Raw genomic sequence first — 17,312 nt, forward strand, 5'->3', positions numbered from 1 at the left:
GCGATGATTTGTGTATTATGGAGAAGTACGGAATGGCTTCTATTTCTATTTTGTCCTGACTAAATCCCAGGGAGATGACAACAATTCCCATCATCCCCAGGATACACTGAGGAGGAGAGACCACAGCCTGGAGATATGGGGGGGGGCAGTCATACTGGGGTACAATGTTCCTATGCCCTCCCCTCCCCCCTCTATAATACACAATATATATGGACTATAGGAATGTCTAGGGGTCCCCCCGCCTCGTATTATCAGATCACTTCACCTTTCTGAAGAGTTTGTCCCAGAGATCGTTATCATATCCGGTGTAATGTCTCAGGGCCTCCTCGTCTTCTGCCGTGACCGAACCCACCGGAACCACCCCGGCCGGGAACTGGAGGAGGTTGTACAGCAAAGTGTATGAGCAACTCACTGCGAACATAAGAGGAGATTATTATCATACAGGACCAATGGTGGGGAAGGGGAGTAATAATAGTCATCATCATTCAGGAGAATAATCCCACCAACCTCCAGAATAAAAGTAATCATAATTCATCATCACAACAAAACACAACAAAACACAACACAATACAACACAACACAATACAACACAATATAACAAAACACAACACAATACAACACAATACAACACAACACAATACAACACAATACAATACAACACAATACAATACAACACAATACAATACAACACAATACAACAAAACACAACACAATACAATACAACACAACACAATACATCACAATACAATACAACACAACACAATACAACACAATACAATACAACACAATACAACACAATACAACACAATACAATACAACACAACACAATACAACACAATACAATACAACACAATACAACAAAACACAACACAACACAATACAACACAACACAATACAACAAAACACAACCCAATACAACACAATACAACACAATATAACAAAACACAACACAACACAATACAACTAGAGTTGAGCGGACACCTGGATGTCCGTGTTCGGCGGGTTCGGCCGAACTTTAAAAAAAAGTCCGGGTCCGTGTCCCGGACTTTTGCCGAACTTTTCCCGGACACCGAACCCCATTGAAGTCAATGGGGACCCGAACTTTCAGGCACTAAAATGGCTCTAAAACACCAATGGAAAGGGCTAGAGTGCTGCAAATGGCAGCAAAACGTAGTTAAGAGCATGGCAAGTGCTCTGCAAACAAATGTGAATAGGGAAATAACTTAAAACAACGAAAAAAAAAAACAGAAAAATAAAACAATGTTCTTCTTCATCTCTGAAGGACGAGGCCCATATGGAGTAGGAGGGAGGTTGAGGTGGTGGTGGATGTGGCGGTGTCATAGGCGTGCGCACAGGGTGTGCCGGGTGTACCTGGGCACACCCTATTCACCTAGGGCACATTAGCATTATCGCTCTGTTTGCCAGTGAGGAGATGGGAAAGATCTCCCTCGGACCTGCACTGCTCTATTTCTCTTTGCCAGCAGGGAGAGTAATGTATCGGGGCCATGTACATGTAGGCAAACACATGCATGTGTATTTCAACTTTGGGGTGCACACCCTAATGCAATAGGCTGCGCACACCTATGGGCGGTGTAGGTGGAAGCGGCGGTGGAGGAGGACCAGGGCCGGATTAAGAGCATCATGGGCTTGGTGCTGAGGATTTTGAAGGGCCTTAAGGGCCGTGCCTTGGCATGCACCCAGAGGAGGAAGGGTGCAGCCATGCATGCCTAATTCAACATGGGATGCTGTCTCTGAAGCCCATAAACACATCCATGCATCGGCAACTGTCCCTCCTTGTCCGGCCTTCGTGCTGTGTGGGGAGGTTCTGAGGGAGCTGCCTGGGGAAGCGAGCATAGAAGCCAGACTTCTGTGTTTACAAGTGACAGAAGAGCGGTAACAGTGAATATGGCCAACCCGGGGCCTATACAGTGGGTACGGAAAGTATTCAGACCCCCTTAAATTTTTCACTCTTTGTTATATTGCAGCCATTCTTCTTCCTCATGAATGTACACAAAGCACCCCATACTGACAGAAAAACACAGAATTGTTGACATTGTTGCAGATTTATTAAAAAGGAAAAACTGAAATATCACATGGTCCTAAGTATTCAGACCCTTTGCTGTGACACTCATATATTTAACTCAGGTGCTTTCCATTTCTTCTGATCATCCTTGAGATGGTTCTACACCTTCATTTGAGTTCAGCTGTATTTGATTATACTGATTGGACTTGATTAGGAAAGCCACACAACTGTCTATATAAGACCTTCCAGATCACAATGCATGTCAGAGCAAATGAGAATCATGAGGTCAAAGAACTGCCTGAAGAGCTCAGAGACAGAATTGTGGCAAGGCACAGATCTGGCCAAGGTTACAAAAAGATTTCTGCTGCACTTAAGGTTCCTAAGAGCACAGTGGCCTCCATAATCCTCAAATGGAAGACGTTTGGGACGACCAGAACCCTTCCTAGAGCTGGCCGTCCGGCCAAACTGAGCTATCGGGGGAGAAGAGCCTTGGTGAGAGAGGTAAAGAAGAACCCAACGATCACTGTGGCTGAGCTCCAGAGATGCAGTCAGGAGATGGGAGAAAGTTGTAGAAAGTCAACCATCACTGCAGCCCTCCACCAGTCAGGTCTTTATGGCAGAGTGGCCCGACGGAAGCCTCTCCTCAGTGTAAGACACATGAAAGCCCGCATGGAGTTTGCTAAAAAACACCTGAAGGACTCCAAGATGGTGAGAAATAAGATTCTCTGGTCTGATGAGACCAAAATAGAACTTTTTGGCCTTAATTCTAAGCGGTATGTGTGGAGAAAACCAGGCACTGCTCATCACCTGTCCAATACAGTCCCAACAGTGAAGCATGGTGGTGGCAGCATCATGCTGTGGGGGTGTTTTTCAGCTGCAGGGACAGGACGACTGGTTGCAATCGAGGGAAAGATGAATGCGGCCAAGTACAGGGATATCCTGGACAAAAACCTTCTCCAGAGTGCTCTGGACCTCAGACTGGGCCGAAGGTTTACCTTCCAACAAGACAATGACCCTAAGCACACAGCTAAAATAACGAAGGAGTGCCTTCACAACAAATCCGTGACTGTTCTTGAATGGCCCAGCCAGAGCCCTGACTTAAACCCAATTGAGCATCTCTGGAGAGACCTAAAAATGGCTGTCCACCAACGTTTACCATCCAACCTGACAGAACTGGAGAGGATCTGCAAGGAGGAATGGCAGAGGATCCCCAAATCCAGGTGTGAAAGACTTGTTGCATCTTTCCCAAAAAGACTCCTGGCTGTATTAGATCAAAAGGGGGCTTCTACTAAATACTGAGCAAAGGGTCTGAATACTTAGGACCATGTGATATTTCAGTTTTTCTTTTTTAATAAATCTACAACAATGTCAACAATTCTGTGTTTTTCTGTCAGTATGGGGTGCTATGTGTACATTCATGAGGAAGAAGAATGGCTGCAATATAACAAAGAGTGAAAAATTTAAGGGGGTCTGAATACTTTCCGTACCCACTGTATAAAGGTAGGGGCCTGGAGCTGCAGCTCCAATAGCCCCTACGTTAATCTGGCCCTGAGGAGGACGAGGTAGCCAACACTGCTTCTTTTCACAAATTTTAAATGAGGGTACACCCCAAAAGAGTGAGAAAGAGCAAAAATGGAACAATGGCTGGGTAAGGTCAGTATCCATCGCTATTCTGCACAAGGTACGGAAAAGTCCCGTGGGATCCATGCCTGGTTCATTTTAATGAACGTGAGCTTGTCCACATTGTCTCTGGACAGGCGGCTGTGCTTATCTGTGATAACGCCCCCAGCCGTGCTAAATACCCGTTCGGATAATACACTGGCTGCAGGGCACGCCAGCACCTCCAAGGCGTAAAGGGCAAGCTCAGGCCATGTGCCCAACTTGGAGACCCAGAAGTTGAAGGGGGCAGACCCGTCATTCACTACATGTAGGCGTGTGCACACATACTGCTCCACCATGTTGGTGAAATGCTGCCTCCTGCTAAGACGTTCCATCTGAGCTGCTGGTGCTGCTGTTTGTTGTGGCGTGCTGACAAAGCTTTTCCACATTTCGGCCATGCTAACCCTGCCTTCTGAGGTGCTGGCGGTGCCCTGGTTGCGTTGGCGACCTCCTGGTACGTTGTCCTTGTAACGGGGATCCAGCAGCGTGGCCACCCAGTAATCAGCACAAGTTAGAATGTGGGCAACTCGGCGGTCGTTGTGGAGACACTGCAGCATGTAATCGCTCATGTGTGCCAGGCTGCCCAGAGGCAACGAAAGGCTGTCCTCTGTGGGAGGTGTATCGTCCGTGTCCTCTGTATCCCCCCAGCCACACACCAGTGATGGCCATGAGCTGGCCTGGGTGCCACCCTGCTGTGAACATGGTTCCATCTCCTCCTCCAGCTCCTCCTCCTCATCCTCCTCATCCTCCAGAACTGTGCCCCTGCTGGACAATTGTGTCCCTGGCGTTTGTGTGTGCAGGAACCCACCCTCGGAGCCCCTTGTGAATGACTGCCCTGAAAGCCTTGGAAATGTTACCTCTTCATCCTCCTCCTCCTCCTCATCCTGTGCCACATCCTCTTCCATCATCGCCCGAATTGTTTTTTCAAGGAGGCATAGAAGTGGGATAGTTAAGCTGAGAACGGCGTCATCGGCACTGGCCATGTTGGTGGAGTACTCAAAACAGCGCAACAAGGCACACAGGTCTCGCATGGAGGCCCGGTTATTGGTGGTGAAGTGGTGCTGTTCCACAGAGCGACTCATGCATGCGTGCTGCAGCTCAAACTCCACTATGGCCTGCTGCTGCTCGCACAGTCTTTGCAGCATGTGCAAGGTGGAGTTCCACCTTGTGGGCATGTCACATATGAGGCGGTGAGCGGGAAGGCCGAAGTTACGCTGCAGTGCTGACAGGCGAGCAGCAGCAGGGTGAGAACGCCGAAAGTGCGCACAGACGGCCCGCACTTTCTGCAGCAGCTCTGACATATCGGGGTAGTTTTTAAGGAACCTCTGCACCACCAAATTCAGTACATGCGCCAGGCAAGGGATGTGCGTCAAACCGGCTAGGCCCAGAGCTGCTGTGAGATTTCGCCCGTTATCGCACACCACCAGGCCGGGCTTGAGGCTCGCTGGCAGCAACCACTCATTTGTCTGCTGTTCCATGCTCCTCCACAACTCCTGAGCGGTGTGTGGTTTGTCCCCCAAACAGGCAAGTTTTAAAACTGCCTGCTGTCGTTTACCCCTGGCCGTGTTGAAGTTGGTGGTGAAGGTGTTACGCTGTCCGGATGAGGAGGCGGTAGAGGATGAGGAAGCGGAGTAGGAGGAGTTAGGAACAGGAGGCAAACTGAAGAGCCCTGCAATCCTCGGTGGTGGAAGGACATGCGCCAAATTGCTATCCGCCTCAGGCCCATCCGCCACTGCATTTACCCAGTGTGCCGTTAGGGAGATATAACGCCCCTGACCGTGCTTACTGGTCCATGTATTGGTAGTTAGGTGGACCTTGCCACAGATGGCGTTGCACAGTGCACATCTGATTTTTTCCCCCACTTGGTTGTGCAGGGAAGGGATGGCTTGCCTGGAAAAGTAGTGGCGGCTGGGCACGACGTACTGTGGGACAGCCACCGACATAATGTTTTTAAAACTGTGCGTCTCCACCAGACGGAATGACAGCATTTTAAAGGCCAAGAATTTTGAAATGCTGGCATTCAGGGCCAGGGATCGCGGGAGGGTAGGGGGGTACTTCCTCTTCCTCTCAAGTGTTTGGGAGATGGAAAGCTGAACGCTTCCACGGGACATTGTGGAGATGGTTGGTGACCCAGGTGGTGGTGTTGCTGACAGATCCTCTGTTTGCGGGGTGGCAGGTGCCGGTATCACTACAGATGTGGCTGGAGTGGCCGAGACTGCAGCAGAAGAGGAAGCAGGTTGAGCCAGAGACGTTTCTTGGTTTTGAAGGTGTCTACTCCACTGCAGCTCGTGCTTTGCACTTAGATGCCTGATCATGCAGGTTGTGCTCAGGTTGAGAAGGTTTATGCCTCGCTTCAGGCTCTGATTGCACAGGGTGCAAACCACTCGTGTCCTGTCATCAGCACATTTTCTAAAGAACTTCCACGCTAGAGAACTCCTTTGAGCTGACTTTGGTGCGCTCGTTCCCTTGCTGCGTTGGGCAGTAGCGGGCGTAGTGTCTAGGGCACGGCCGCTCCGCTTCTGCACCCTGCTCCCTCTTCTGCTGTGCTGGTGGCTCTGTGCGACCACCACCTCTTCCTCCAAACTACTCAGGTCACCTGCATGACGTTCATTCCATGTGGGGTCGAGGACCTCATCGTCCTCCACATCATCTTCCACCCAGTCTTCACCCCTGCCCTCCTTGTCGGTCTCCACAATTCTGAACGCCGCAGCAGTTGGCACCTGCGTTTCGTCATCATCGGAGACGTGCTGCGATGGTCATTGCATGTACTCATCTTGAGAAATAAGTGGTTGGGCATCGCTGCACTCAATCTCTTCCACTTCTGGGGCAGGGCTAGGTGGATGGCCCTGGGAAACCCTGCTGACAGAGTCCTCAAAAAGAACAAGAGACTGCTGTATGGATTGGGGCTCAGACTGCTTGCCTGATTTCCAAGGGGGTGAGGTGAAAGACGGTTGGACATTGGCTGCAGGTGCCAACTCTGACCTTTCTGCAGTAGACTGGGTGGGAGACAATGTGAAGGAACTGGAGGCACTGTCAGCAACCCAATCTACTATCGCCTGTACTTCTTCAGGCCTCATCACGTCTAGAGGCGCATGATGCCCTACCAAATACTGCTGCAGGTTCTGTCGCCTACTCACACTTGTGGAAGGTGTTTCACTTGTGCGTGTAGCTGGCACAGATCGACCACGTCCTCTCCTTGCAACAGGAGCTCTACCAGCAGCACCACAACCCAAGGCCACGGCCCCAATTTGGCGGTCTCCTCATATTTCTGTAATTTATGATCTTGCCCTAGAAAGGTGTTTATTGAATAGCGGAACAAAACAACAACAGTATCGCACGGGTGTATCTGACAGTCAAATATGCAAACTATGCCGCAATTTAATGTTTTTTACCCCAAAAGGGTGTATATTGAATAGCGGAATAGGAAAAAGGATAAAAAAACGGTGTATCTCACACGTACAAACACAGACTAGGCCCCGACTAAAATTTTTTGTACCCTAAAGGGAGGATGAGGAAGAGGAGTAGGAGGAGTTGGGAACAGGAGGCAAACTGAAGCGCCCTGCAATCCTTGGCGGTGGAAGGAGATGCGCCAAACAAATTTAAAAGGTGTATCTCACACGTACCGATACAGACTATGCCGTAATTTAATTTTCTTACACTCCAAAAGGGTGTATATTGAATAGCGGAATAGGAAAAATGTTATAATACGGTGTATCTCACACGTACAAACACAGACTAGGCCCCGATTACAATTTTTTGTACCCTAAAGGCAGGATGAGGAAGAGGAGTAGGAGGAGTTGGGAACAGGAGCAAAAACTGAAGCGCCCTGCAATCCTCGGCGGTAGAAGGAGATGCGCCAAACAAATTTAAAAGGGTGTATCTCACATGTACCGGTACAGACTATCCCGCAATTTAGGCCCCCATTACAATTTTTTGTACCCTAAAGGCAGGATGAGGAGTAGGAGGAGTTCGGAACAGGCAGGAGGCAGACTGAAGCACCCTCAAATCCTCGGCAGTATGAGATGCGCCCCAAAAATTGGAAAGGTGTATCTCACACGTACCAACACAGACTATCCCGCAATTTAATTGATCCCCAAAGGTTTTTATTGAATAGCGGAATAGGAAATATTATCAAAAAAAGTGTATGTATAAGTACCGCGCGCTAACCGATTGCGCCACTGGTGTATAGGTAATGTGATTCTTTAGGGAGAACCTATATTTTAATATAAGGAGTAGTTGGAGGGCTGTTAGAGTTAAAGCTTTTGATGTGGGATGATTCTGTATATTTAATGGTTTCTAAGGGTAGCCCAATGTTGGTAACAAAAACCCAGTATACTTTAGAGTCCTGTAGACCTGGTGCATTGTACTTTTTTCTAACTTTTTTAGCAACTTTTTTTTTTGTAATAAAATATATATAAACATCCTAAAAAAAAATAAAAATGTATGTATCTCACACGTACACAACCACACTAGGCCCCAATTACTATTGTTTGTACCCCTAAAAGGCTGGATGAGGAGTAGGAGGAGTTTGGAACAGGCAGCACCCTCAAATCTTCAGAAGTATGAGATGAACCCCAAAAACCCCAAATATCATTCAGCTCTGCTGCAGGCCACGATTTATTTTTTTTTAACCCAAGGCTGTATATTGAATAGTGGAATAGAAAAAAAGTGTATGATTTCTGAAACCACTCAATAATAGCACATGTGAACTGAACACAGCAGTGTATGATCAGTCAGCACAGCACAGCTGAAGGAAAAACGCTGCACACAGTGCCTGATAGAAAATACTTTTCTCCCTCCTCCTGAGTGGGCAAAAAAGATTGTGTTCACTGCACCCCAAAAAGATTGTGTTCACTGCACCCCAAAAAGATTGTGTTCACTGCACCCCACACACAGCAAAATGGATGTGGACCACTGACACCTGCCTATCTCCTATCCCAAAAAAAATTTAGTGCTAACCAAGAAGACCTGCGCAAAGGATATATTTGACACCAGGAACTTCTAAATATATTTGTGTATTAAATTATGAATTTTTAAATAACTTCCGGGAATTGCTTCCACACTGCGAGCTGCAATCTGAACGTAAAAACGTGAAAATTGTTAACAGAAGTGAAAATTGCGCTCAGCAATAAAAAGTGCTATTGGTGCATTAGTGTATAGGTGATGAATCACAATCTATAAATATGCAAATACAGTGATATATAATAAATAAATAAATATTGGCATTCATTAGGCTAAAAAGTCCTTAAAGTGCTCTGTGCAAACTGTGCAATTCTAATCTCCAGCAGTCTTGGATTTGATGGTAACCTCCACCACAAAACACCTCCACCCAGTGGTCAGATAATATACTCCTTACCAGAATGCGATGACCCCTTAATTAAAGGGGTCAAACACGGCATATCACTCCACACTGGCTCAAGGTTATCCACATCGCTGTTATCACCTCAAAGGACTTTGCCCAAATGCTTTGACACGGATCTCCGGACATTTAGGGTGCAAAGAAAGATAAAGGAAACTCCAATAGTATAATACCGTTTGATACTGGATTTATTAAAAGATAAATTGCACTTACATCATAGCGGTGTTAATGCGCCTGTAGTACAAAGTATACAGCTGGTCTGGTGGATGAGACGCCGCTCGCGCTCCACGCCTCACCGGAACTCTACGGTCTCACGCTCCCTACGCACGTTTCGTCAGCCGCGCTGACGTCATCAGGGGGATCATGTGACCGTAATTTTCCTCACAATGTAAATAGAGGCTGATACGCTCACAGCAACCAATCACCGTCCACCGGTGAAACTGTAGAGTTCCGGTGAGGTGAGGCGTGGAGCGCGAGCGGCGTCTCATCCACCAGACCAGCTGTATACTTTGTACTACAGGCGCATTAACACCGCTATGATGTAAGTGCAATTTATCTTTTAATAAATCCAGTATCAAACGGTATTATACTATTGGAGTTTCCTTTATCTTTCTTTGCACCCTAAATGTCCGGAGATCCGGAACCTTGTCAAAGCATTTGGGCAAAGTCCTTTGAGGTGATAACAGCGATGTGGATAACCTTGAGCCAGTGTGGAGTGATATGCCGTGTTTGACCCCCTGTAATTAAGGGGTCATCGCATTCTGGTAAGGAGTATATTATCTGACCACTGGGTGGAGGTGTTTTGTGGTGGAGGTTACCATCAAATCCAAGACTGCTGGAGATTAGAATTGCACAGTTTGCACAGAGCACTTTAAGGACTTTTTAGCCTATCTCCTATCCCACCCCACACAGCAATATCGATTGTAGTTTGTAGAACACACTGACCCTAAAAATCAGCAGACTCTCTCCCTAAAAGGATTGATAAGATCGTAGATCGGTCACTGCAAACCCCTCCCACACAGCAAAATCGATCGTAGAAAAATGACCCTAAAAATCAGCAGACTCTCTCCCTAAAATGCCTACAACTCGCCCTGCCTAACACACTCCGACCTGTCCCTCAATTCTATGCGGACACAAATGAGTTTTGCCTGCCTGTCTGTCCCTAATCAGCAGCCAGCACGTATGTGTGCTCTCTCCCTGAACTAGTACATAGCAGAATGACGCCGCAGCGGCGCTGCCTCGAACTTATAAAGACTTGGTCACATGCTTCAGACGGCCAATCACAGCTACTGATACATTTGTAGGCATGGCTGGGATGGCTTAGGCACACCAGTTAAACGCTTGTTGATTGGCTGTTGAAAGCCCGCCATGAAAAGAGCGCCAATGCATGCAAAACCCGGAAATAAAACGACCGAACACGGATTTTTACCCGAACATACAGTAAAGTTTTCGGGTCCGTGTTCGGGTAACAAAAATCCAATTACTCGGTACGAACACGAATAATACAGTCCGTGTTCGCTCAACCCTAAATACAACAAAACACAACACAACACAACACAATACAACACAACACAACACAATACAACACAATATAACAAAACACAACACAATACAACACAACACAACACAATACAACAAAACACAACACAATACAACACAATACAACACAACACAACACAATACAACAAAACACAACACAATACAACAAAACACAACACAATACAACACAACACAATACAACAAAACACAACACAACACAATACAACACAACACAACACAATACAACACAACACAATACAACAAAACACAACACAATACAACACAATACAACACAACATAATACAACAAAACACAACACAACACAATACAACACAACGCAACGCAACACAACACAATACAACAAAACACAACACAATACAATACAACAAAACACAACACAACACAATACAACACAACACAATACATCAAAACACAACACAATACAACACAACACAATACAACGCAACACAACGCAATACAACACAATACAACAAAACACAACACAAGACAATACAATACAACAAAACACAACACAATACAACACAACACAATGCAACAAAACACAACACAATACAACGCAACACAACACAATACAACACAACACAACACAATACAACACAACACAACACAATACAACACAACACAATACAACACAACACAATACAACAAAACACAACACAACGCAACACAACACAATACAACACAACATAACAACACAACAAAACACAATACGATACAGCACAAAACAATACAACACAACATGACACGGGAATGCAACACAACAAAACACAACATAACATAACACGACACAACACAAAATACAACAAAACACAATATAACACAATATAACACAACACAATACAACACAACACAACACAATACAACAAAACACAACACAATACAACACAACACAACACAATATAACACAACACAATACAACACAACACAACACAATACAACAAAACACAACACAATACAACACAATACAACACAATACAACACAACACAACACAATACAACACAACACAACACAATATAACAAAACACAACACAACACAATACAACACAACACAATACAACACAACACAATACAACAAAACACAACACAACACAATACAACACAACACAATACAACAAAACACAACACAACACAATACAACAAAACACAACACAATACAATACAACAAAACACAACACAACACAATACAACACAACACAACACAATACAACACAACACAACACAATACAACACAACACAATACATCAAAACACAACACAATACAACACAACACAATACAACGCAACACAACGCAATACAACACAATACAACAAAACACAACACAAGACAATACAATACAACAAAACACAACACAATACAACACAACACAATACAACAAAACACAACACAACACAATACAACACAACACAACACAATACAACACAATATAACAAAACACAACACAATACAACACAACACAACACAATACAACACAACACAACACAACACAATACAACACAACACAACACAATACAACACAATATAACAAAACACAACACAACACAATACAACACAACACAACACAACACAATACAACACAACACAATACAACACAACACAATACAACACAACACAACACAATACAACACAATATAACAAAACACAACACAATACAACACAACACAACACAATACAACACAACAGAACACAATACAATACAACACAACACAACGCAACACAACATGACACGGGAATGCAACACAACAAAACACAACATAACATAACACAACACAACACAAAATACAACACAACACTGTAGAACACAACACAATACAACACAATATCACACAACATGGCTCTGGTACACTGGACCACGTCGTCATGTTACGTCACTGCGCTGTGACATCATACAATATAAATTCTACCTATCAGCTTCCCCGGATAACCAACATTGAAGGCGGGGCCTAACATCGGGGCGAGGAGAACATCCAGATCCAGCTTCCTCCATTCACGGATAAACTCGGCCTGATATTCCTGGAGAGGAGAAGACAACATCCCATCAATGACAGAAGAGCCAACGCTCGGCACAAGAGCTGACACTCCGTATGAGAACAAAGGACTTTGTGTTACCTCCACTGCTGTCTGGTGCTCCCAATGTTCCTGTACAGTCCTGAGAAAAGAGGAGAAATCCATACATCAACACAGGAGACCCGAATAGTGTGTGACTGTGGGGGAGGGGACATTAGAGTGTAAGCTCCTCTGGTACAGAGACTGATGTGACTGTGGGGGAGGGGACATTAGAGCGTAAGCTCCTCTGGTACAGAGACTGATGTGACTGGGGGGGAGGGGACATTAGAGTGTAAGCTCCTCTGGTACAGAGACTGATGTGACTGTGGGGGAGGGGACATTAGAGCGTAAGCTCCTCTGGTACAGAGACTGATGTGACTGTGGGGGAGGGGACATTAGAGCGTAAGCTCCTCTGGTACAGAGACTGATGTGACTGTGGGGGGAGGGGACATTAGAGTGTAAGCTCCTCTGGTACAGAGACTGATGTGACTGGGGGGGAGGGGACATTAGAGTGTAAGCTCCTCTGGTACAGAGACTGATGTGACTGGGGGGGAGAGGACATTAGAGTGTAAGCTCCTCTGGTACAGAGACTGATGTGACTGGGGGGGAGAGGACATTAGAGTGTAAGCTCTTCTGGTACAGAGACTGATGTGACTGTGGGGGAGGGGACATTAGAGTGTAAGCTCCTCTGGTACAGAGACCGATGTGACTGTGGGGGAGTGGACATTAGAGTGTAAGCTCCTCTGGTACAGAGACTGATGTGACTGTGGGGGAGGGGACATTAGAGTGTAAGCTCCTCTGGTACAGAGACTGATGTGACTGTGTGGGGGAGGGGACATTAGAGTGTAAGCTCCTCTGGTACAGAGACTGATGTGACAGTGGGGGAGGGGACATTAGAGTGTAAGCTCCTCTGGTGCAGAGACGGATGTGACTGTGGGGGAGGGGACATTAGAGTGTAAGCTCCTCTGGTACAGAGACTGATGTGACTGTGTGGGGGGAGGGGACATTAGAGTGTAAGCTCCTCTGGTACAGAGATTGATGTGACTGTGGGGGGAGGGGACATTAGAGTGTAAGCTCCTCTGGTACAGAGACTGATGTGACTGTGGGGGGAGGGGACATTAGAGTGTAAGCTCCTCTGGTACAGAGACTGATGTGACTGTGGGGGGAGGGGACATTAGAGTGTAAGCTCCTCTGGTACAGAGACTGATGTGACTGTGGGGGGGGGGGGACATTAGAGTGTAAGCTCCTCTGGTACAGAGACTGATGTGACTGTGGGGGGAGGGGACATCAGAATGTAAGCTCCTCTGGTACAGAGACTGATGTGGCTGTGGGGGAGGGGACATTAGAGTGTAAGCTCCTCTGGTGCAGAGACGGATGTGACTGTGGGGGAGGGGACATTAGAGTGTAAGCTCCTCTGGTACAGAGACTGATGTGACTGTGGGGGGGGGGACATTAGAGTGTAAGCTCCTCTGGTACAGAGACTGATGTGACTGTGGGGGAGGGGACATTAGAATGTAAGCTCCTCTGGTACAGAGACTGATGTGACTGTGGGAGGAGGGGGCATTAGAGTGTAAGCTCCTCTGGTACAGAGACTGATGTGACTGTGGGGGAGAGGACATTAGAGTGTAAGCTCCTCTGGTACAGAGACTGATGTGACTGTGGGGGAGAGGACATTGGAGTGTAAGCTCCTCTGGTACAGAGACTGATGTGACTGTGGGGGAGGGGATATTAGAGTGTAAGCTCCTCTGGTACAGAGACTGATGTGACTGTGGGGGGGGGGACATTAGAGTGTAAGCTCCTCTGATACAGAGACTGATGTGACTGTGGGGGAGGGGACATTAGAGTGTAAGCTCCTCTGGTACAGAGAATGCTGTGATTGGCTCAGTGATCTCTGTACAGCGCTGTGGTATATGTCAGAGACATTCTACACTCACCTGGCACCAACTGAAGCAAGCAACACCCTGGAGATCCGGGGAAACTAGAAAAGGAATGAGAGATGAATGAGTGGAATCTGTAATGTGGGTGAAGGAGGAATGAAATGTTTGGATATTTTTTCTTGGAGGTGATTGGCCGGATCAGTGACCTTGTGACAGAAATAATGGAGGATTTCTGTCTGTGATCATTTTTCAGGAGAAGATTTTGGGGTATTTTTAGCTGAGCGCTGTCCTGACTATGCCGACCCTTCTCCTATAATCTCTACTTCTACAGCGAGGGGAAAAGTATTTGACCCCCCGGCTGATTTTGTACATTTGCCCACTGAGAAAGAAACAATCAGTCTATAATTTTATTGGTCGGTTTATTTTACCAGTGAGAGACAGAATAACAAAAATATGCAGAAAAACGCATTTCAGAAATGTTATAAATTGATTATTATTATTAATGAGTGAAATAAGTATTTGATTCCCGATCAATCAGCAGATTTCTGGCTCCCAGGTGTCTTCTATACAGGTAACAAGCGGAGATTAGAAGGATTCTCTTATAGGGAGTGCTCCTAATCTCAGCTTGTTCCCTGTATAGAAGACTCCTGTCCACAGAATCAACCAATCAGATTCCAATCTCTCCACCATGGCCAAGACCAAAGAGCTGTCCAAGGATGTCAGGGAGAAGATTGGAGACCTACACAAGGCTGGAATGGGCTACAAGACCATCGCCAAGCAGCTTGGTGAGAGGTGACAACAGTTGGTTGGAAGAAACAGAAAATATATACGTGTAAGTGGTTCCTGCGCTATCCTGGACTATTTCAATCCCTCCTTAATGCTGCACCACGGTACTGACACTACAAACCAGTTTAAAGTTCAATAAAAAAAGGGGGGGAGGGGTGATGGTGCGCTTCAAGGATGAATAAAAATATTCAAATAAATACAAATAAATTGTATGTGGATGTGATATATGTGCTTCAATCAAAAGAGTGAAAAAACATTTAAATAATAAATCACTCTAATAAAGTGCTTGGTGCTGTGAAATTATTCAAATCCCAAAACCTATAAATTATTACAAATTCAAGTGGTGAAACGAAAAGTTCATTAAAGGTAATCAATTAATGTCCAAAAAAATCAAGATGTGTCTTCATTCACAATATAAATGCTTCAAAAGAGTGCTTTTAGGTGCCAGTAAGGTGTTGTGACTACTTTCCTCCACCAGGTGTCACTTCTAGGTGCTCTAAACTCTCACCTCCAATATATAAATATAACGCCTGTGTTTGTGTGCCTTTTTCCTTTGACAGGGTTCCTTCTGGCTCCCGGGACCTTTCTAGGGGGTCCTATGTGTATTGCCGATCTTAAATATCCCTCCGGAGTTCCTTGTATGGGGCTCCTTATATCGCGGATATTTTTCCTGCCACGACCTCGGGGGCTCATTAAATAAAAAGAGCCATCATGGTGAAGTATTATAGACACTTTATTTCGCATAAAAAGTATTGCACTTACATTAAGCTTGCTTGTTTACAGCATGGAAACCATCTAACAGAGCTACGGGGACATCAACCCGTCCGTCACGTCACTTCCGGTTGTTTGGGCACCTCCTACGCGTTACGTCACGTCACGTGACTTCCTCAGGGAGTGGAGGAAAGTAGTCACAACACCTTACTTGCACCTAAAAGCACTCTTTTGAAGCATTTATATTGTGAATGAAGACACATCTTGATTTTTTTGGACATTAATTGATTACCTTTAATGAACTTTTCGTTTCACCACTTGAATTTGTAATAATTTATAGGTTTTGGGATTTGAATAATTTCACAGCACCAAGCACTTTATTAGAGTGATTTATTATTTAAATGTTTTTTCACTATTTTGATTGAAGCACATATATCACATCCACATACGATTTATTTGTATTTATTTGAATATTTTTATTCATCCTTGAAGCGCACCATCACCCCCCCCCCCTTTTTTTTAAGAAACACAAAATAACTGTCAGTCTCCCTCAGTCTGGGGCTCCATGGAAGATCTCACCTGGGAACAACCAACACAAACAGTATACTACTTTCCCACTAGCAACTCATAGATGGCAGTGATTTAATTAACTTGAGCTAATTAACTAGCAGACTTGCCTTCATCCAGCTCATGAAGTACAATACACATTATTATAAGTGTAAACACATAGTCGCATGACAAGTCACAGCCCATTGAATTCAATGGCACACGTTCCCATCTATGCAACTTTGAAAAGGCACCTGCACTACTTTGATGCAATTTTTGATGCAACTTTGATCCAGAGAGTGTAAAGTTGGATCAAAGTCGCACTCTAAATTGCACGACTTTGGGGGTCCGAATAGTGGAAATGTAGACTAAAGCTCCGTTTCCACTAGTGCGACTTGTCATGTGACTTTGGACACAAAGTCACATGACAAGTCACAGCCCATTGACTTCAGGGGCACCCGTTCCCAACTATGTGACTTTGATAATCAGCGATCTTGAAAAGGTACCTGCACTACTTTGATGTGACTTTGATCCAGAGTGTGTAAAGTTGGATCAAAGCTGCACTCAAAGTGGAATCAAAGTCGCACTATAGCCTAGTGGCTACATTTCCACTAGTGCGACTATTAGATTGTGTGATTTAGAGTGCAACTGAGTGCAGCTTTGATACAACTTTACACTGTCTGGATCGAAGTTGTGCAGGCACCTTTTCAAAGTCGCTGATTTTCAAAGTCGCATAGGTGGGAATGG

At 45.4% G+C, this 17,312-nt stretch overlaps 1 protein-coding gene across 1 annotated transcript in view; it reads right to left on the reverse strand.

Moving 5' to 3' along the window:
• LOC309543834 (vitamin D3 hydroxylase-associated protein-like) overlaps positions 1-17,312 on the reverse strand; it is an 81,384-nt gene that overhangs the window by 7,920 nt on the left and 56,152 nt on the right. Inside the window, exons 11-14 of the mRNA XM_082276261.1 lie at positions 14,580-14,623; positions 12,709-12,748; positions 12,504-12,612; positions 266-411 (exon numbers count right to left, since the gene is read on the reverse strand). Coding sequence (XP_082132387.1) covers positions 266-411; positions 12,504-12,612; positions 12,709-12,748; positions 14,580-14,623 — 339 coding nt within the window. The remainder of the gene's footprint in view (positions 1-265; positions 412-12,503; positions 12,613-12,708; positions 12,749-14,579; positions 14,624-17,312) is intronic.

The sequence above is a fragment of the Pelophylax lessonae genome (genome assembly GCF_965119305.1).
Source record: "Pelophylax lessonae genome assembly, contig: HAP1_SCAFFOLD_398, whole genome shotgun sequence".
NCBI classification, from domain to species: Eukaryota; Metazoa; Chordata; class Amphibia; order Anura; family Ranidae; genus Pelophylax; species Pelophylax lessonae.